Source organism: Protobothrops mucrosquamatus, unplaced genomic scaffold (genome assembly GCF_001527695.2).
Source record: "Protobothrops mucrosquamatus isolate PMUCROS unplaced genomic scaffold, P.Mucros_1.0 scaffold320, whole genome shotgun sequence".
NCBI lineage: Eukaryota > Metazoa > Chordata > Lepidosauria > Squamata > Viperidae > Protobothrops > Protobothrops mucrosquamatus.
Genome location: NW_015386659.1, coordinates 777,478 through 796,966, shown reverse-complemented (window position 1 = coordinate 796,966; position 19,489 = coordinate 777,478). Strand labels below are relative to the sequence as shown.

Below are 19,489 nucleotides of genomic sequence, written 5' to 3'. Positions count from 1 at the left end.
TTAAAAAAAAAAAAAAAAAAAAAAAAAAGTTAATAGAGCTGTGCAATGGTTTGGGTTTGGTTCCAAAAAGATGCTTCCAAAGAAAGCTTAGAGTATACACTTCAGATCTCTCTTCTTCCTAGAATTTTCCCGCAGATGTAGAGTCCAATTTTTTTATCAATACCATTCCACATGATTCAAACACAGCCACTGGCTGGTCTAACAGGATGAGTTTCATTTCTGTGTTGTGTCCTACCATCTTTGATCTTCTGTACAGGCATTTGCCATGGATATTAAAGGGGTAGGCAGTGCAGGCAACAATATGGGATGCTTCTGGTAGAATATGGTTGTACCATTATGGACATTTTTCCCAGTTTCTGCTATTGGTGCAATGCCTATCTGCTGCCAAACCATATCATCGCTGAAATGGTCAAGAAAGGAAACACCTAATGACCAATGAGCCTTCATATCCCCATGCTTAGCACTTTTGGGGGTTGACCACCATTCACCAGCATATAGATCTATGAACAGACCATCATTTTATACTTTTGGTGAATTGGCATACGCCTATCACAGAGCAATCCAATGATTTCTACAAGAACCACGCTGCATTCACCATTGTGCGCATTACTTCATTAATGCTACTATATTTTGCAGATGGGATCTTAAGTGATAGAAGTTTGTTTTCGTCACTGCTGACCTGGATGGAGGTATTCAGGCTAGTTTCTAGATACTCAATCTTGAGATGCAAACCCAATTGACTAAGGTCATTCCATGTCTAGACATAGCACTGCAGGTCTTCCCTAATGCCAGCTGTGAGCAGACATTGTCAGGTAGAGCAAAGCCTAGGGGCATTGTGATACAAATTTTGTGTGATGGCAAGAATGAATAGCAATTCTCATTCATATAGCATCTTTCTGCAACTCTTTAAAACAGTTATATCTTTTCTCAGCAAACTATATATAAAAACTCTGCTCCATTCTAAATTGTTAATGAAATTGTTCTTGAAGTACAATCAGATCATAAATTTGTGCAAAATTTGTTTTACGTCTGGAACAAATTAATTTCATTTGTAGTGTTCTGAGGTTGGTTGTGTTCTAACAGAACAATACTCTAAGCAACATAAGTCATCTGTTAGACTGAAACTTATAAAATTTTGAATAGTCTGACTTGAAGAACTTGTGATGAGAAACAACTGATCCATTATCCTGCAAAAGAATTACTGATTTAAAGAGATACAAATATGGATTGTTTACCTCCCACGTAAATCCAAAGCGTAACACTGTCCTAAAAATATTTTTCAGTAGATTTCTTTTAAATAAACAGACTTACAGCAGATGGAATGGACTACTTCAGTATCTACTCTAATGGCCTAACAGTCAAAAATAAGGAAAAAAATATTTTAAAAAAACAACCAGCTTTGTTTTTTGTTCCTATTGCTTTCTCTGATTGGAACACTCACAAATTGTTCAAACACCTAAACTTTCCAAAGAACAACTTTTAAGATGTTTTTCTGTTAAAACACAACCAATTCAAAACATTTTAGATGAGATTCCTTGTACATTTTCAAGAAATGACTAGAAATTTTAATTGTACCTGTTCCCATGTCTTGTGTGAAGAGACAGAGAGCATGTACATACCCTTTAGCAAGAAAGCATTCATCTTTCTCTTGGTTCAAGATCCAAAAAGAATTGGAAAAAACAAATAGCTACTTGTGGTTTTTTATGAACAGAAGCCATCCTTCTTAATCAGACAAATATGCATAACAAAAATAATGCAGGTAGTCTTTGACTTACAACATTTGAGTCCAAAATTTCCATTGCTAAGACAGTTATTAAGTAAATTTTGCTCCATTTTACAATTTTTCTTGCCACAGCTGTTAAGTGAATCACTGTAATTGTTATGTTAGTAACATGGTTGTTAAGTAAATCTGGCTTTCCCATTGACTTTACTTGTCAGAAGGGCACAGAAAGTGATCACATGACCCCAAGGCACTGCAAACATAATAAATACATGCCAGTTGCCAAGTGCTGGAATTTTGATCATGTGAACATGAAGATTCTGCAATGATTGTGTAAAAAACAGTCATAAGTAATGCTTTTTGTTGCCCTTATACAGTAACTCCAATTGGTCACTAAATGAATGGTTGTAAGTCAAGGACTACCTGTATGATATTATTACTAAAAAAATAAAAATATTTACTTTATTAAATGTTTGCATTTCTTTTTATTTTCACCCTTTCTAATAGGAAAAATATCAGTTCACTTACCTGGTGGAATAAAAAAGTAGTTTCCAGCAGTCAAGCAATAGCTTTTATCATACAGTGTTAGAAGAAGTTTACCACAACTGATGTGAAAAACCTTGAAAAATGGGAGCCATAAGCATAATTTTAATTGCATGTTTTATTCACTGGAAACATAATAGCAAATTATTTTCTTTAATTTTAAAATTAATCTGAATCTTGACTCTTAAGTCTGTCTACATAAAAATAAAATGGAGCTGCTGGTTATGCATTGCATTTGAATTTTCCAGAGGCTATTGGGAAGAGCTGCTAGCTGAGTTGAAGGGGACTGAGACAAAGTCCAGTGAAGCGAGGTAAGCACTTGGAAGCTGAGTTACTGGTTGCATCTGCATTGCACTGGAATTACCCAGAGGCTGCTGAGAAGATCTGTTAGCTATGAGGTTAGGGGAACTGAGATAAAGTCCAGTGGAGCGAGGTAAGCACTGGGAAGCTGAGCTGCGGGTTGCATCTGCATAACATTTGAATTTCCCAGAGGCTGTTGGGAAGAGCTGCTTTCTGTGAGACAAAGTTCAGTTAAGCGAGGTAGCAGCCCACAAATCATATAACTAAAACTCTAAATCAGCAGTAGTACATTCAGGGTAAGTGCATCTGTGATTACAATTTTATTTTATTTCAGAATATCTGGATTAATTCAGTGAAATACTTGTTTTGCAGCTGTCTTTCGGGGTACTCTTTTCAAATTTGGATACTGTCCTATTTGTAAACAAATTAGTAGTCTACAGGGACAGATTGCTTATCTAGCGTCTCTAGTCCATCTCTTCAAGCAGAAATTAGCCATTCTGCTCTATTGAGCTACTATGCTATCAGCCCCCTCTACCACAAAGATCCTGCAGGAGAAACGCAGTATGGACAACCGTGGAATCTGGCAGGATGAAAGTTGTGAACCATAAATACAAAGTTTTCACTGTGTACCTGCACAACAGATACAGTGCCCTTGCTGATCTTAATAGGAATACTAAGGTGGCAGGTCAAGGTAGTTATGATGATGATAACTCAAATAAGCAGGGGGTCATGGTCCAAGACGAAGAACTGGTTTGGGATAGAGTAAAGTGTGAATCAGGTATTACACACTAGTCGTGCAAAAAGAGCAAGGCATCCAAAAAGAGAAGCTACCTTCTGGTTGGTGATTCAGTTACAAATTTAGGAAAGGATATGGAGGTTTTGAAAGAGGTCAGGTGTCTGCCAGGTGCTACTGCCAGCAGAGACAAGAGGTGTATTTTTAAGATAGTCAAGAATGCCAATAAGGATTATGAGGTTGATGTTATTGTACATCTTGACACGAATGATCTGTCCCCAAAAGATGTACTTTCTGTGCAGAATGATTTCCAGAGTTTGGGACAGGAACTTAATAGCATAGCCTATAACAATGATGGCAAACCTTTTAGAGACCGAGTGACCAAACTGCAACCCAAAACCCACTTATTTTTTGCAAAGTGCCCGGCCGCATCAGCACTGCATGCACTCACGCCCCACTCGCACTAGCGCCACTGCAAGTTTTGTGTAGGCGCTAGCCTGCCCTGAGTGTCGTGCAGGCGCTAGTGGCCACTTGGGATGCATAGGCGCTCGCATCACCACAAACATGACGCAGGCCCTAGCACCGCCCCGAGCATTATGGGGGCGCTAGTGCCGCCCCGAGCGTTGCACATGCACTTGTGGCCCTGTTTGCAACATATGCGCCATTTACATGTGTGCATAAAAGTGCCTGCCCCTTCCTTTCCCTCCGGGCCACCAACCCAGAAAGGTTAGAGACTTCTGTGCTAACAGATTTCAAGCTTCCATCCATTTCTATCCACATCTGAGGTACTTCTATCCAAAGCTTGGGGATTTCTACAGTTTTTATTAGAATAGAAGGTTATTCATATAAACTTCAGTTTCCAATATTTTGATAATAAGAAAACCTGCTGTTCCCCTAGGGTTTCCTGCCTACGCAGGGGGTTGGACTAGAAGACCTCCAAGGTCCCTTCCAACTCCATTCCATTCCATTCCATCATATCGTATCGTATCGTATCGTATCATATTATTCTACTCTAAGATCTACAACACTAGTTGCATTTTGGTTGTACTCCAAATCCAAGTTATATTTGTCAGAGGTAGGAACAGGCTTACAGAATCCTATACCTAATAATATTAAGAGACAGTAATGCTCTGGTGAGTCACATCATTTCATTAATTATTGAAACATTATATCCAGGTGTTTTGCAAATGCCTTGAAAACTAAGACTGATAAACTCTATGTCATTTCATCATAATCCTAAAGATTTCGATTCATTTCCAGGAAAAATCAAAGAGTAGCTTATTCCTTAAAAAAACCAAGAACAGCCTATCACCAGAGTATGAAGGATATCAGAACCGATATATTTAGAAAGAAAATGCACGTCTCATGAGTCTGTGAATTTTCTTATAAAACAACATTCAATCTATTATATATTTCTTAACAGCACAACAGGGCTCATGTTTTCCACCGTTCCTGACGGGAAGAATAGTTGTTTATTTGGGAATTGTTAATTGGTCTCAATATCAGAGTTTAGATGATCAAATTTGCAACTGTGCACCCTAAACAAGTTAGAATTTGATAATGGCAAACATCAGACTCTTATTTCCAATCTGATTCATCTATTAATAGAAAACCAAGATTGTGCTGGACCAGTTATGCAATCTTCTGGCCAGAGTATATACTTGAGAATTGCGTTATTGTATATAGCATTTACAGGGTTAATGTATCATTGTGAGAACTGCATGTTAGAATGTTTGGCATTTAAAGGGTTAAGCGATGTCTCCTTAAGAGTAATGTAGTTTAGCTGTTTTAGTGAATCCTATATTCATCAAGTCAGTGGGAGGGGCCACTAAGTTCATCACAGGATATCCTGGCTACGTGCCAGCTTGTGAAAGAATGCCTTTGTGTGAAATCAGCATGGAAATGCATGTAGGGACATTGTCTACAACCACGCTAGAGCTAGTATGAAGGAATTACTGTTTTTACCTACGTAAAATGGACAAATGTACAAATCCGGACGCATCTTCAGAAAGTAAGTTCTGTTAAGAATTCCTGGAATAAATATTTGTTTAAAAACCATTTTTGCGTTGAGTTGACCCTGCCTGGACTTGAATTACAAATCATCTTAGTTCAGGTTCCAGAACAGAGATGTTTTTTTCTCCCATGCAGCCTTTTCTGTAAGAAACAAATACCCTAATGGCCTCCCTCTCTTCCACTGTTCACTTGAGGTAAATTCTTAAAGTTCTTTACACAAATGTAATTCCTAGGATAGTTGGGATTTGGATAGAAATCTGGTAGATCTACTTTTACTCATCTATGAAGCTTAAGATTTCACTTTTGACATGAAGCCTTTCCTCTTCTCTTCGAAGCAAAACTAAACTGATGAAGGAGACATTCCTTCCACTAGACCCAAATCTAAGCCTTGCTTCTAACTAGAAATGGAATTAGGAGCTCTGGTGGCAGTGGTTAGAATTCAGTATTGCAGCCTAACTCTGCCCACTGCCAGGAGTTCGATCCTGATAAGCTCAAGGTTGACTCAGCCTTCCATCCTTCAGAGGTCAGTAAAATGAAGACCCAGATTCTTGGGGGCACTATGCTGACATTGTAAGCCACCCAGAGAATGCTGTCAAGATATATGGGATGGTATATAAGTCTACATGCTACTGCTAATTAACTCTTTGTTAGCTCCATTATTGACCAAAAATATGGCCAACAATATGAGATATGACAAACATAAGTCCTTTTTGTACCAATTGTCTCATTTAGTGACTATTTAAAACATACTGTATTTGAAGTGTAAACCCACTCCCCAGCTTTCCAACCAGCTTTTCTTGCATTCATAATTGTGACAGTCACATGATCACCATTTGGATGCTTTGCAATTGGTACATCATCATTGCAGCATCCTCCAGTCATGTGATTTCCATTTGCATGCTTTATAACCGACTTCTAACAAGCAGAGTTAATGGAGAACGCGAAAGCAAAATTGCAAGCCATGGTCACAAGATGAACATAGTTAATGACCCCAGTGATTCACTTAATGATCAAAAGGGAAGTGATCTAAACTTATCATGATCATGGGATTTTGTACATATTGACTGCAGTACTTAGTAAAGCCTTTCCAGTTTCAATTGTGACCGCTAAACAAGGACAATTTGGGGGCCCCAAATTTCAATACTAATTTCTTGCCACAAGAAAAACAAAACAGTAACTCCTGGTTTAAGGACATCTTGCAAACAAAAATCTTTAAGTAAATTCCCCCTTGCTTAAAGATTAATGTGCTAACACAGGGGTCCCCAACTTGTGGGCTGCAGCCCACTACCAGCTGCGTGAGTGGTTGGCCAGTGCACGTGTGTGCGCACATACTCATCCCCCCACTCGCACTAGCGCCACTGCAAGTTTTGTGTAGGCGCTAGCCTGCCCTGAGTGTTGTGCAGGCGCTAGTGGCCATTTGGGATGCATAGGCACTAGAATCACCGCGAGATTCATGCAGGCCCTAGCGCCCCCCGAGCGTAGTGGGGGTGCTAGTGCTGCCCCGAGTGTTGCACGTGCACTTGTTTGCAGCATATGTGCCCCCATTTGCATGCGTGCATTAAAGTGCCTGCCCCTTCCTCTGGGCCACTAACCCTGAAAGGTTAGGGACTTCTGTGCTAACAGATTTCAAGCTTCCATCCATTTCTATCCAAGTCTGAGGGACCTCTATCCAAAGCTTGGGGATTTCAATAGTTTTTATTAGAATAGGTTATTCATTTAAACTTCAGTTTCCAATATTTTGATAATAAGATAATCTGCTGTTCTCCTAGGTCACGGGTTGGCAGCCCGTGGCTCTGGAGCCGCATGCAGCTCTTTCAGGCTTCTATTGTGGCTCCAGTCCTCCTCCGCCATTTGCAGAGAGAGAGAGACAGAGAGACGCAATTGCGCTTCGCTTCCCTTATCTCTCTTTCCTGATTGACCCTGCACCCGGGCACCCCACTCCCTGGGAGAAGCGTGGCCAGGAAATCCCTTTCCCGGGCTGGCCCCATCCGAGGCACATGTGGCCAAGAAGCCGTGCGGGGCAGCCCCAGGATCCTCCCTGGGAGCACCCCGCCGGAGCCTCCGCTGAGTGGGCCAGCCCTCCCACAAGCTGCAGCCCCGAGGGAGCACAGCCAGCGCTACTGTTGGCCCCGCTGGCCGGGAAGGCGCGCTGGAGTCCCGGCTGCTGGGAACGCGATCGTCCCGCTCCTCTCCCATCGCCTGGAAGCAGTAAACAATTAGTCCACAGTGATGGGTTTCCTCGCATGCAGGGCTTACATTGGTGGTGGAGACGCAGCAAGGGAGGAAGGGAGACAGAGAGAGAGAGAGAGAGAGAGAGAGAGAGAAAGAAAGAGAGAGGGAGAGAAAAGAGAGAGGGAGGGAGAAAGAGAGGGAGAGGGAGAGGAAAGAGAAAGAGAGAGGAAAGAGAGGGAGAGGGAGAGGAAAGAGAGAGAGAAAAGAGAGAGGAAAGACAGGGAGAGGAGAGAGGGAGAGAGAGAGGGGGGGAGGGGGAGAGGAAAGAGAGAGAGAGAGGAAAGAAAGAGAGAAAGAGAGGGAGAAGAAAGAGAGAGGGAGAGGAAAGAGAGAGGGAGAGGAAAAAGATATATATATATATAAAGAAAATATGTATATATGTTGTCCTTACTGGTCTTTTAGTAAAGAATGTTTAATGAAATATTTTGATTTTTTTAAATTAAGAGATGAGGTATGGGGAGAATTATACTGTATTTAAAGATGGTAGATAAGCTACTAAAATTGTTTTCACTGTTGGGATGAAGGAGAAAGGTTTCCCCCCCCCCCTTTCTCTTGCATAAAAATTTGTTTTCTTTGTAGCAGTTCATTGATTTGATAAATGCACCACACTATAGTTTTTTTATACATAGCATAAAGATAAAAAAGGATATATGCAGTGTTATCTTCATTTTAGATGTCAAAAGGGTTTTGTGGCTCCCAGTGTTTTCTTTTCTGTGAGAAATGGGTCGAAGTGGCTCTTAGAGTGTTTAAGGTTGCCGACTCCTGCCCTAGGTGATAATGAGGATGAGAATGCAGGGAAAAATAACAAGTATTTTGAGTGAAATTTGTATGATGGCCCTCTCTACCTTCTTGCATTCCAAGAATCAATAGTGGAGAGCAAACCCAGGTTCCAAACAGCTTTATCAGAGAGCATTACATTATAATAGAAAAGAGTTATATTTTAAAGGAAGAAATAAGCTGCCACTGTTCCAAGGAGATAAATCTATAGGTAATGAATGATTAATACAATTGTAGACACTTGCAAACATGAAAAAAAGATTAATATGCCATGCAATACAAATGTTAGTGAGAATAATTTGCTCATATTCTTGTCCCCAATTTAAGTCATTAGCTTTGCAATTTTTTTAACATAAATGAAATGATGGGAAAAAGTTATCTTTATCATGTTCGAAGACGTCTCCTCTATGCAAATGATCAACAAAGAGAGAGAGAGAGAGAGAGAAAAAAAACCCTCAGAGGAATAGACAAAGACATTTTAACAAAAAGTAACTTTTTGGTCCATGGAATGAGATGGCATGGCATGGCATAATAGACAGACAGACAGACAGACAGACAGACAGACAGACAGACAGACAGAGACAGACAGATAACCTTTATTGTCATTTTTTTACTGTGGGCACACTGGCACACATTCAAAATGAAATTTAGTTGCTTGCTCTCAAAGTGTACACATACATAACACACATTTGAACATACTATATAAAACATATGTACAGACCTGCACCCTTACATATAAGCAACATATAAATATTAATCACTATCCATCTTGAATACATAACGGAAGGAGGAAACTTTAGAGTTCTCAAGGTTAATATTGTATGGAATAAAACTGTGACTGAATCTGGATGTTTTGCTTTGGATACCACAGAGCCTCCTCCCAGAAGGTAATAAGGAAAACAGGTCGTGAAGAGGATGTGTAGTGTCCCAGACAATGTTACAGACCCTGCTCAAGCAGAGCTTATATGCTATATTCTGGATGGAAGGGAGGGAACTGCCAATAATCTTTTCAGCCATCCTCACCACTCTCTGCACTGCCTTCCTGTCTGAACCAGTGATGCTTCCAAACCAGACTGTGATGCTTTATGACAGGATGCTCTCAATCGTCCCTCTGTAGAAAGTGGTAAGGACAGGGGAAGGCAGATGTACTTTTCTCATGTGATGCAGAACATGCAGGCATGCTGTGCCCGCTTCACAACTGTCTCGCTGTTGAGCGACCAAGCCAGCCTACTTGTTAACTGCACACCCACCAATTTGATGCTGGTAATCATCTTCATAAGTGAATCATTAATGCAGAGGAGTGTGGCTGTACCTGCCTTTTCTGAAATTGACAATGATCTCTTTGGTTTTTCCAGTATTTAAAACTAGGCTGTTTTCCTTACACCAGTTTACCAAACCTTCAACCTCCTTGTGGTAAGCACCATCATTGTCATCACGAATAAGGCCCACTACTGTTGTATAATCTACAAACTTCACAATATGGTTGGTGGCAAACCTAGCACAACAGTCATGGGTCAACAGAGTGAACAGCAGCAGACTTAAGACGCAGCCCTGAGGAGAACCTGTGCTCAAGAAAATGGTGTTAGAAATATTTGTTCCAGCTCGCACATATTGGGGCCTGTTAGTAAGAAAATCAAGAATCCAGAGTGTTTAAGCCTAAAAGGCCCAATTTGTCTACTAGATGCTGGGGAATGATTGTGTTAAATGCCGAACTGAAGTCGACAAACAACAAACACACATGAGTATTTCTTTCCTCTAAGTGCTTCAAGCTCAGATGGAGAACAGAAGAAATAGCATCCTCTGTAGAGTGATTTGGTCGGTAAGCAAACTGAAATGGGTCAAATGCTGGTGGGAGGCTAGATACAATAATATCCTTTATCAATTTCTCAAAGCATTTCATAATGATGGATGTCAATGCAACAGGATGGTAATCATTGAGGCCTGTAATTGAGGACTTTTTTGGCACTGGCAAAATGATGGTGGTCTTAAAACACGATGGGATCACTACCTGCTGCAATGAGAGATTGAAAATATCTGTGAGAACAGAAGCCAGTTCATCTGCACATTCCCTAAGAACACGTCCAGGGATATTATCTGGACCTGCTATCTTCCAAATGTTAACTTTCTGCAGTGTTTTCTGGACAGAGATGACATCAAAGCTGAGCACTTGCTCATCAAGATGGGGCACAGCTTTCCTAGCAGGAGTGCTATTTGATGCTTCAAATCTTTCAAAAAATGTATTCAGCTTGTTTAGGAAGTCTGTGTCGTCCTTGCATCTCGATGGAGCTATCTTATAATCTGCAATGTCCTGGATTCCTTGCCACATTCGTCTGGTGTTTGTTGGGTCCTGAAAAAAGTTCTGAATTTTCTGGCAATGGGCTTGCTTTGCACCCTTTATGGCACTTTTCAAATTAGCTCTCGCTGTTCTAAGTGCCAGCATGCCACCGGATTTAAAAACCACATTCCGTACTTTCAGCATCTTGTAGACCTCATAAGTCAGCCACGGTTTTTCATTCACCCTCACAACGCTTTTAAGGACACAGACATCCGCTATATACTTTTGGATACATGCAGACACTGTGGTGGCATACTCAACCTTTATATATTGGTTGTCAGTAGCTGCTTCTTGAATGCCCCAATCTATGCACTCAAAGCAGTCTTGTAATGCTTCTATAGCTCCCTCTGTCCAAACCCTCACCTGCTTTACTACAGGTTTCACTCTGACTAATAAAGGTTTATATACTGGAATAAGCAGCAGTGAGAGATGGTCAGAGGGGCCCAAGTGAAGGTAGGGGATAGCTTTGAATGCATTCTTGATGTTGGAATAAGCAAGTTCCAGTGTATTGACCCCTCTGGTTGCAAAGTCCACATATTGATGGAAATGCGGTAGAATAGCTTTCAAATCGACTTGATTAAAGTCCCCCACTACAATAAATGCACCCTCTGAGTGAGTAGTTTGTAAGCCACTGATGGTATGATAGAGAACATTCAGGGCTCTGTTTGCATTGGGGAGATATACACAGCTGTGATAATGATAACAGAAAATTCTCTAGGCAGATAGAAGGGTCTGCATTTGATGGTCAGAAGCTCCACATCAGGGGAGCACAGACTTGAAATCACCTTGGCATTATTACACCATCTGTCATTTATATAAAAGCAGACACCTCCTCCCCGGGATTTACCACAAAGAGTAAAACTCCAGTCCAGCCAAAATGTTGAAAATCCCATCGAGCTAATAGCACTATCTGGGACAGAGGGCTTTAACCAGGTTTCTGTTGTAATGATGACACAGCAGTTTCTCACCTCCCAGTTTGTTGTTAAATCTAGCCTCAAGTAATAAACTTTGCAGTTGCTTTCTTGTGCGAGGTGGTGCCCATTCTAATACTGCTCTTACCTTCTCTGGGTCCATTTCAATGCTCTGTGGGGATATGCAATAACCTAGGTAGTCTATTCTTTCCTGGTGGAATTCGCATTTCGATAGTTTGGCATATAGGTGGGCGGCTCGCAGTTTCTTTAGAACCGCTCTGACTAGGTTGACATGTTCCTCTTTTGATTCGGTGAAGATAAGGATGTCGTCTAAATAAACCAGGACCCCCTTAAATAGGTGCTCCCTTATTACCTCATTGATTAATTGCATAAATACTGCGGGCCCCGCTTGTAATCCAAATGGCAAGACTTTGAATTGGTAGCACCCCATTGGGCAGTTAAATGCGGTCTTCCATTCATCCCCTTCCTTAATTCTCACGTGATAGTACGCTTCCCTTAGATCTAGTTTAGTAAAAAAAATTCCTTTCGAGAGGTGTGATAACATGTCCTTCATGAGGGGTAGGGGGTATAGGTTGCTTTCACTATAATCCACGCATAAGCGTAAAGAGCTGTCCTTCTTTTCTCTAAAGAGGACCGGAGTGGCCACTTTAGGCTTGGCAGGTTCAATGAACCCCTTTTCTAGGTTTTTCTTTATGAATTTTTCCATTTCCTCCTTTCCTTTGGGCTCATGGAGTATAATCTGGGCTTTGGGAGTTTTGCTCCGGGCTTGAATTCTATGGCACAGTCCGTGGGTCGGTGGGGGGGGGGGAAGCTCATCTGCCCTTTCCTCGCTGAAAACTTCAGGAAGATCTCTGTATTCCTCTGGTATTTCTGGTAGCCCCTTTTCCTCTCCCATGGATGCTTTTTCCATTCTTAATTTTGGTAGATCCCCTTGGGGTTTTAAGTCCATAGGATCCCCTTTCGGGAAATTGATTTCTGCCATCCTCCAATTCACCCAGGGGTTCCATTTCTTTAACCATTCCATCCCTAAGATCATTGGGCATTCCATGCCTGGGGTCACTACAAACGTTATGTCTTCCTCATGTTTGCCTAGGGAGAGGTGGATTGGTAAAGTTGCTAGGGTAGCTGGCACACCCCCCCCTGCTATGGACTCATCTAACTGGCCAAATGAGATTGGTTGTTCCAGTCTCTTCGACGGAATGCCCAGGTTTCCCACTAGCGTTGGGCTAATGAGGCAGCGGGTGCAGCCAGAGTCTCTTAAGGCTTTCACCTTCACGGCTTCGGGCATGGAGTGAATTAATATAGTCACTGTCTTGAGGATGGGTGCGATGGGTCCACTTACCAGGGGTTCACCCTCCGAGCTGTTGTCTGAGGCATCCACTGGCCCTGCGGTGTAGGCTGGAGTTCTTTCCCCCCGATGAGCAGAGGTAGGGGATTCCACAGCCCCCATCACTCTCATGGCAGGTTCTTTTGGCTTAGCTGGAGACTTCCTGGATTTGCTGGCCGGTGATCTGTCTGGGTTATGCTGGGGGGCTTTCGAGCGGCATTCTACAGCCCGATGCCCCTCTCTCCCGCACTTGAAACACCCCATTTGCTCCTTGGCCATAGCCGATAGTTTCACTGGTTCACGTGTCGACTCAGGCGGTGAGCGGCTCCATTGTTTTCCTTGGTGGTGCCTCTTCACTAGGTCGATCTCTGCTTCCTCTGCCAGGACGTACCATTCGTTGAGTTGGTGTGGGTCCCCTTGGGGCAGGCAAGCATCATATAGGTCGTAGTTTAGTCCGTCTTTGAAATGGCTAAGGAGGATGTCTTCCAGCCAGTTCAGTTTGCTGGCAATGGCCCGGAATTCTTGCGTATATTTGGCTACCGAGCGTTTGCCTTGCCTCATCGTTTTTATCCTTTCACGGGCTTTGCGATCAGCCAGGGGGTCCTCAAATCGCCTTCTCAGAGAGGACATGAAACGGTTGAAGTTGTTGAGCCCTGGGGCATTGGAGTCGTGCAAATTTACCACCCAATCTGCGGCCGGCCCGTCCAGAGCAGATTGCACGATCCAAATACGGGCTTTGTTGCTGGGGATGTGCCGCCCATATTCCTCCATGTAGCTGAGGACTTGGGTTAGGAAAAACCCCAAGCATGTCGTCTCGCCCTTGAATCTCACATCCAGCGGCGGGAGTCTTTGAATGGATCGGTGCCTTCGTTGTCAGTGGTATTGTCTTCCATCCAGATCGCCATCTGCGGGTCGGCAGGGAGTGGGGACTATTGGATCAGCGGATGTCCCCGGGACTGCAGGTTCCACTTCCCTCTCGGTGTCTCTCCAGTTGCGGCTCCAGGAGCTGGTGCGGCTGTAGGGCTCAGAATTCTCCTCTCCTAGGGAGCTGAGGGTTCTCTTCATCAAGTCGATAGCTTTCTCTAGGATCCAGCTCCAGTGCGGTGCCCAGCTTCCTTCCTCTTCGCTTGCGTACAGGGATTTCCCCATCTCCTGCTTCCATTCTGGTTGGTTGGCTCCCCGTCTCAGGGTCACCTTTCTTGATTTCTTTTCCCACTCGCCTTTCTTTCCAACGCCCATTGACCACCGAGGTTTGTGGTTACGCGTCTTCACCACCTCTTCTCCTGAGGAATATGAGCTCTCAGATCCCGATATCTGGCAGGTTTTCAGTCGGGGCAGTGGCTCCCTCTCCGGGGGGGCTTTCTCCCTTCCCTGCTCCGTCATCTGACATGGTATTTTTTGCAAAGTCCCCCGGCAAGGTTCTCCCTTCCAGGTGGACTAATTTTGCAGATCCTTTCTAATGTAAGGACCCACCTCACTTTACATCTTAAGAAGAACTCTTGGAATGTCTCTTCCAACAGGCATCTTTATTAAGAGAAAATGATTGCAGGCATGCTAGACAGGATCTGGGGAATTCTCTCTCATCCTTCAATGTTTTAAAGTGTTCCCAAACAGCCCCCACCCCACAGTTCTTCCGGGCGACGATCACTCATCCTCTCTTTTCCCAGATCCCAGGCGTTGCATTGTTCCCCCCTTTTCCCTCACTGCCGGCAAAAGGGAGACTTCAGAGAGAGTAGATGAAAGGCGATGGCCGTATTGTTATGGTCAGTCCTCTTGATGAGAATCAACATCCAGTCACTTTGTAGTTTAATGAAGGAAGTGAAAGTCATAAACCCACCTTTCTTATCCTCCTCCCCTTTCGTAGTATGACAGAATCCAGAGAGAGTAAGAAATGGGTTTTTATCAGAGTAGGTAGCTAGAAATGAAATATAATTGGATTCTGACAGTAATCTATTTTTGGCTCTAAGGAGCAAGCATTTGCAAACAAAATAGATGGAAATGCCAGTCTGTATGGTTTAGCTTTTAGCCTAGATGTTAGGCCTCCGCCACGTTTCCTCTTTTGGTCACACCTTCTCCTTTTCTTCCAAAGATGGTCAGCAATAGAGGGAAACTTCCCAGTTGCAATGGCTGCCACCCCACTCTGCCCGTTGCCTGAAATGCTGCCTTCACTGCTCAAAACACTGAGCATGACGCTGTTTCCACCTCTAGTAATTCCCTTTCTTCCTCCCCACTCCTCCACACAAAGCACCGATCTCTCACACTCCGTGTCAACCCCCGGCGCCTCCGTTGTTGATTTTTTTCCCCTTAGTAATCCAAGGCCATGCAGATTCTCCAGAACAGTTTTCTTGACAGTTCCTCTCTCACTAAATAACTTCATCTCTAATATGGACTGACGTTCGTATGACAGTTTAGCAATCAAACTCTGCTTACTTGTCATTATTTTTGAAAAGTACTTCAGTTCGGATTGTTCATTCCCTTCCATAACCCCAACACTTTTGAGAACTGAAGCAGCCGCAGCCAAACAAAGCGCCACCATCTTAAATTACATAAAACAGAACAGAATGAATAAAGTTGGAAGGGAGCAACTGTGAGAGGGATCTCGGAGTCCTAGTGGACAATCACTTAAATATGAGCCAGCAGTGTGCTGCAGCTGCCAAAAAAGCCAACACAGTGCTGGGCTGCATTAACAGAGGGATAGAATCAAGATCACATGAAGTATTAATGCCACTTTACAATGCCTTAGTAAGGCCACACTTGGAATACTCGTAGGTCAAAACCAGTGGTGCTACATTTTTTCTACGACTCTGAGATCTTTCTCATGTCTCTTCTCGTTGTTTCTACTAATCCCCTGACCTCCGATTTTGTATATTCCTTGCCAACGACCTTAACCCATACAGATCAAATTGCTTCTCTTCCTACTCCCGGGACATGATAGCAGTGTTCCAATACCTCAGGGGCTGCCATAAAGAAGAGGGAGTCAAGCTATTCTCCAAGGCGCCTGAAGGCAGGATGAGAAGCAACGGGTGGAAACTGATCAAGGATAGAAGCAACTTAGAACTAAGGAGAAACTTCCTGACAGTTAGAACAATTAACCAATGGAACAACCTGCCTCCAGAAGCGGTGAATGCTCCAACACTGGAAGTTTTTAAGAAGAGACTGAACAGCCATTTGTCTGAAATGGTGTAGGGTTCCTGCCTGAGCAGGGGGTTGGACTCGATGACCTCCAAGGTCCCTTCCAACTTTATCATTATTATTATTATAACCCCCATCCTCAAGCAGGAGATCGATACCATTTCAGACAAATGGCTGTCCAATCTCTTCTTAAAAACCTCCAGTGATGAAGCATCCACAACTTCTGAAGTCGAGCCATTCCACTGACTGATTGTTCTGACAGGAAATTTCTCCTAAGTTCTAAGTTGGATCTCCCCTTGATTAGTTTCCATCCATTGTTTTTTGTCCTGCTTTTGGGTGCTTTGGAGAATAGGCTGACCCCTCTTTTTTATGACAGCCCTTTAAATATTGGAAGACTACTATCATGTCACTCTAATCCTTTTTTCATTAGCTATACTAGTGCAACCATTTGTGTTTTAGTCTCCAATCATCTAATCATCTTTGTTGCTCTTTCTCTGCACATCTCAACATTTTTTTATTTGTAATTTGCCTTTATTATTTTTACAAATAACTCAAGGTGGTGAACATATCCAACATACATTCCTCCTAATATTTTTCCTACAATAAACCTGTGAGAGGAGTTGGGCTGAGATATATTAGCTTTCAGAAGTTACAATTTATATTACATGCTCCTAAATGTGAAAATTTTAATTTTCAACTATTAATATCAACAAAATTTTCAATGTTAACTATTATCTGTTAAAATGATTACATACCTGTTTTTATTTATAATCTCATAGTTTGAGTATTGTATATATGAACACCATTTAAAATTAAGCTAAAAGAATAGTTGAACTCCAGAAGTCTATATAATAGAAGTTATTTCCAGCCCAAACTGTACATTCTATCAATACACTATAAACACACCTATTTTTCTTTCCTTGTGATTGTTTAGAGCATCCCTCCTGAATGGAAAAAAGAAAACATATTCATGCATAAAGGCACCAGACAAACTAAGAACATAAAGCGTCAAAATTAATTAGCCCACTCTAGTGGGAAGAAACAAGTGTTGTTAATATAAGATTGGAAGAAAAATAGTTAATCCCTGCTCTGTGAGAAAGAATGATAATTGGCTAAAATGCAATGCAATTTTAAGTATTAATCTTGCAAATACAAATTAGAAATAAAAGAAATAAAATACTTACCAATGTGTCTGTGTAGGAATATTGATATCCCTTTTCTTTTAATGGATTTAATATTATTTTTCCAGAAGAAAATGAAGGTGTACTCAAGTATTTATAAACGGACAATGTTTCATTACTAATGCAATACACAGGTGAACTACCATTGTTCATGCATTCTGTTATAAAATCAGAAAACAACAATATTCACAGAAGGAAATATTAGATAATACATACTGCATTCTCGCACTTTCACTCATAGCCAAGAATCTGTTTACATTTTCATAAAATAATGACAAAGAAGCCATAAGCACATTCTGTGCCCTAGGCAATATCAAAACTGTAGAGTATACAACATGCAAAGTGAAGAATATCTATATAAATAAAAATGTAAATGTTCATTTGTTCAAAATCTTAAATCTCTGAAAGTTCTTCACCGATTGCTTTGAAATTTTGACACAACGTTGCATTCGAATATGTGTGTGTTTTTATATACCTACTATTATATAGATGTCACACCTGTGACAGGTAAAAACATGTTTTTGAAAAACAGGTCCATCTGTTGGACGTAAAAGCAACACACGCTAGCATTGTGAAATTAAACATATTACAAACGTGCACTTTTTCTTTTCTTTCTTTTCCATTTAACCAGACTGAGCCACAGCAATGCGTGGCCGGGTACAGCTAGTTTTATACTTAAAAATGGGTTATGATTCTGCTTTCCTCTGCTGTGTGGAAAATTACACTCTGTTGTATTTGTATATTTTTGAGTGTAGTGCAATAATAACTGCACAAAATTTTGCATTGCTTATGGAAGTTTTGTTGTTGACTTATCTGCTGAAGGTCAGAGTATTATTTAAGTTGACAGTAGATTGGCAGGAGAAGGAAGAGTAGATCCTTGTGCCAAAATGAGTAAGGAAGCAATACAAGAATATACATACATACATACACACATACACACACACACACATATATATATATGTATGTATGTGTAGATATATATATGTGTATGTATGTGTGTGTGTGTATATAACACACACACAGTGATCTCATGGTTTCCTGCTTTTCTAGCTTAGTGTCTTAACCACTTGACCAAACTGAGTATTGGTTCTGAGTATTGACTGAGTCAAACCCATACTTTTAAGTCAATGAAAATGACATAACATTTGCCTCTAAATATATAAAATTTGCCATTAAGTATATATTTTTGTTAGATAGTAGAGAACTTACAATGGTTGATGGTTGAGTTGTCTTCTGAAAGCCCAGTTTGCTCTTTTGCAATGGCGTTACCTTATGTCTAGCAGTGCACCAATTTTAGATAAAACTGCCTAGCATAGAGCTTGCTAAAGATGCTTCACAGACTAATTGGGTACATTATTATAGATTTTGGGACTTACCTTTTTAAAATATTAACACTCTGATAGATTTTTTTTATTTCACAGCAATTATTTAAAATGTGTTATTTGGCTGCAGCCAAAATTTACCTATTTATATTGATCTGTAAGATCAGCTAAAAGTAGAGGGTGGGGTTGAAATTCCCTTCCCTCTCTCCTCACAGGGGGGAAGATACTTTGGGTAGCTTTTGCAGGAAAAAATACTTAAAGTCTTAAAGAGAAGATCAGATCTCACCCAGTTTTATCCGCGTTGCTTTAAAGGTGCTTAGTGACGAGCCATATTGCTATGGCCAGTCTTTCCCCCGCTGGTTTGGAGGGTTTCCCCGGATCAAACAGAAGGGCTGCCGTCCTCCCGTGATCAAGCAGGGGTCCCCTCCTTGCTCATCGCCCCTATAAGGAGACTTTCAACCCTTTCCAGGGTCACCCAGCAGGACGAATTAGGACGCGAAAGACGGAGCTCGTCTTCCAGCATCCGCAGCACCGCGATGGCAAACCGGAAAAGCGGCAACTAACTACCCAGGGGAAACAGAGCAAATATAAGAACAATTTTAATCTAATTGGATGTATATGCTTTTGAAACTTGGGGACTAAAAGTGTTCCTATTCTTACTGGAGATGTTTGTTTTTATCTAAAAAAAGAAATAAGACCTGAAAAACTATCATAAAAACTTTAGACTTAAAAAGCTTTAAATGACTATGTCTCGTATTTATGTGAATTATGAATCCAAGTGTTGGAGGTGTGGACACCCAGATGCAACTTTTTTTCATATGTGGTGGACTTGTAAGGTTATTAAGGCCTTTTGGATACAATTGTGGTGGAACTTACAGCAAATCTTTAAAAAAAGGATTATCTTTCTCCCACAGCTGTTTCTTTTAGGTATTGTGCAAGATT

At 41.6% G+C, this 19,489-nt stretch overlaps 1 protein-coding gene across 1 annotated transcript in view; it reads right to left on the bottom strand.

Annotated features, from left to right (window-relative positions):
* CENPC (centromere protein C) overlaps positions 1-19,489 on the bottom strand; it is a 63,965-nt gene that overhangs the window by 7,629 nt on the left and 36,847 nt on the right. The window contains exons 6-7 of the mRNA XM_015815163.1: positions 17,229-17,383; positions 2,249-2,339 (exon numbers count right to left, since the gene is read on the bottom strand). Of these exons, the coding sequence (XP_015670649.1) occupies positions 2,249-2,339; positions 17,229-17,383 (246 nt within the window). The remainder of the gene's footprint in view (positions 1-2,248; positions 2,340-17,228; positions 17,384-19,489) is intronic.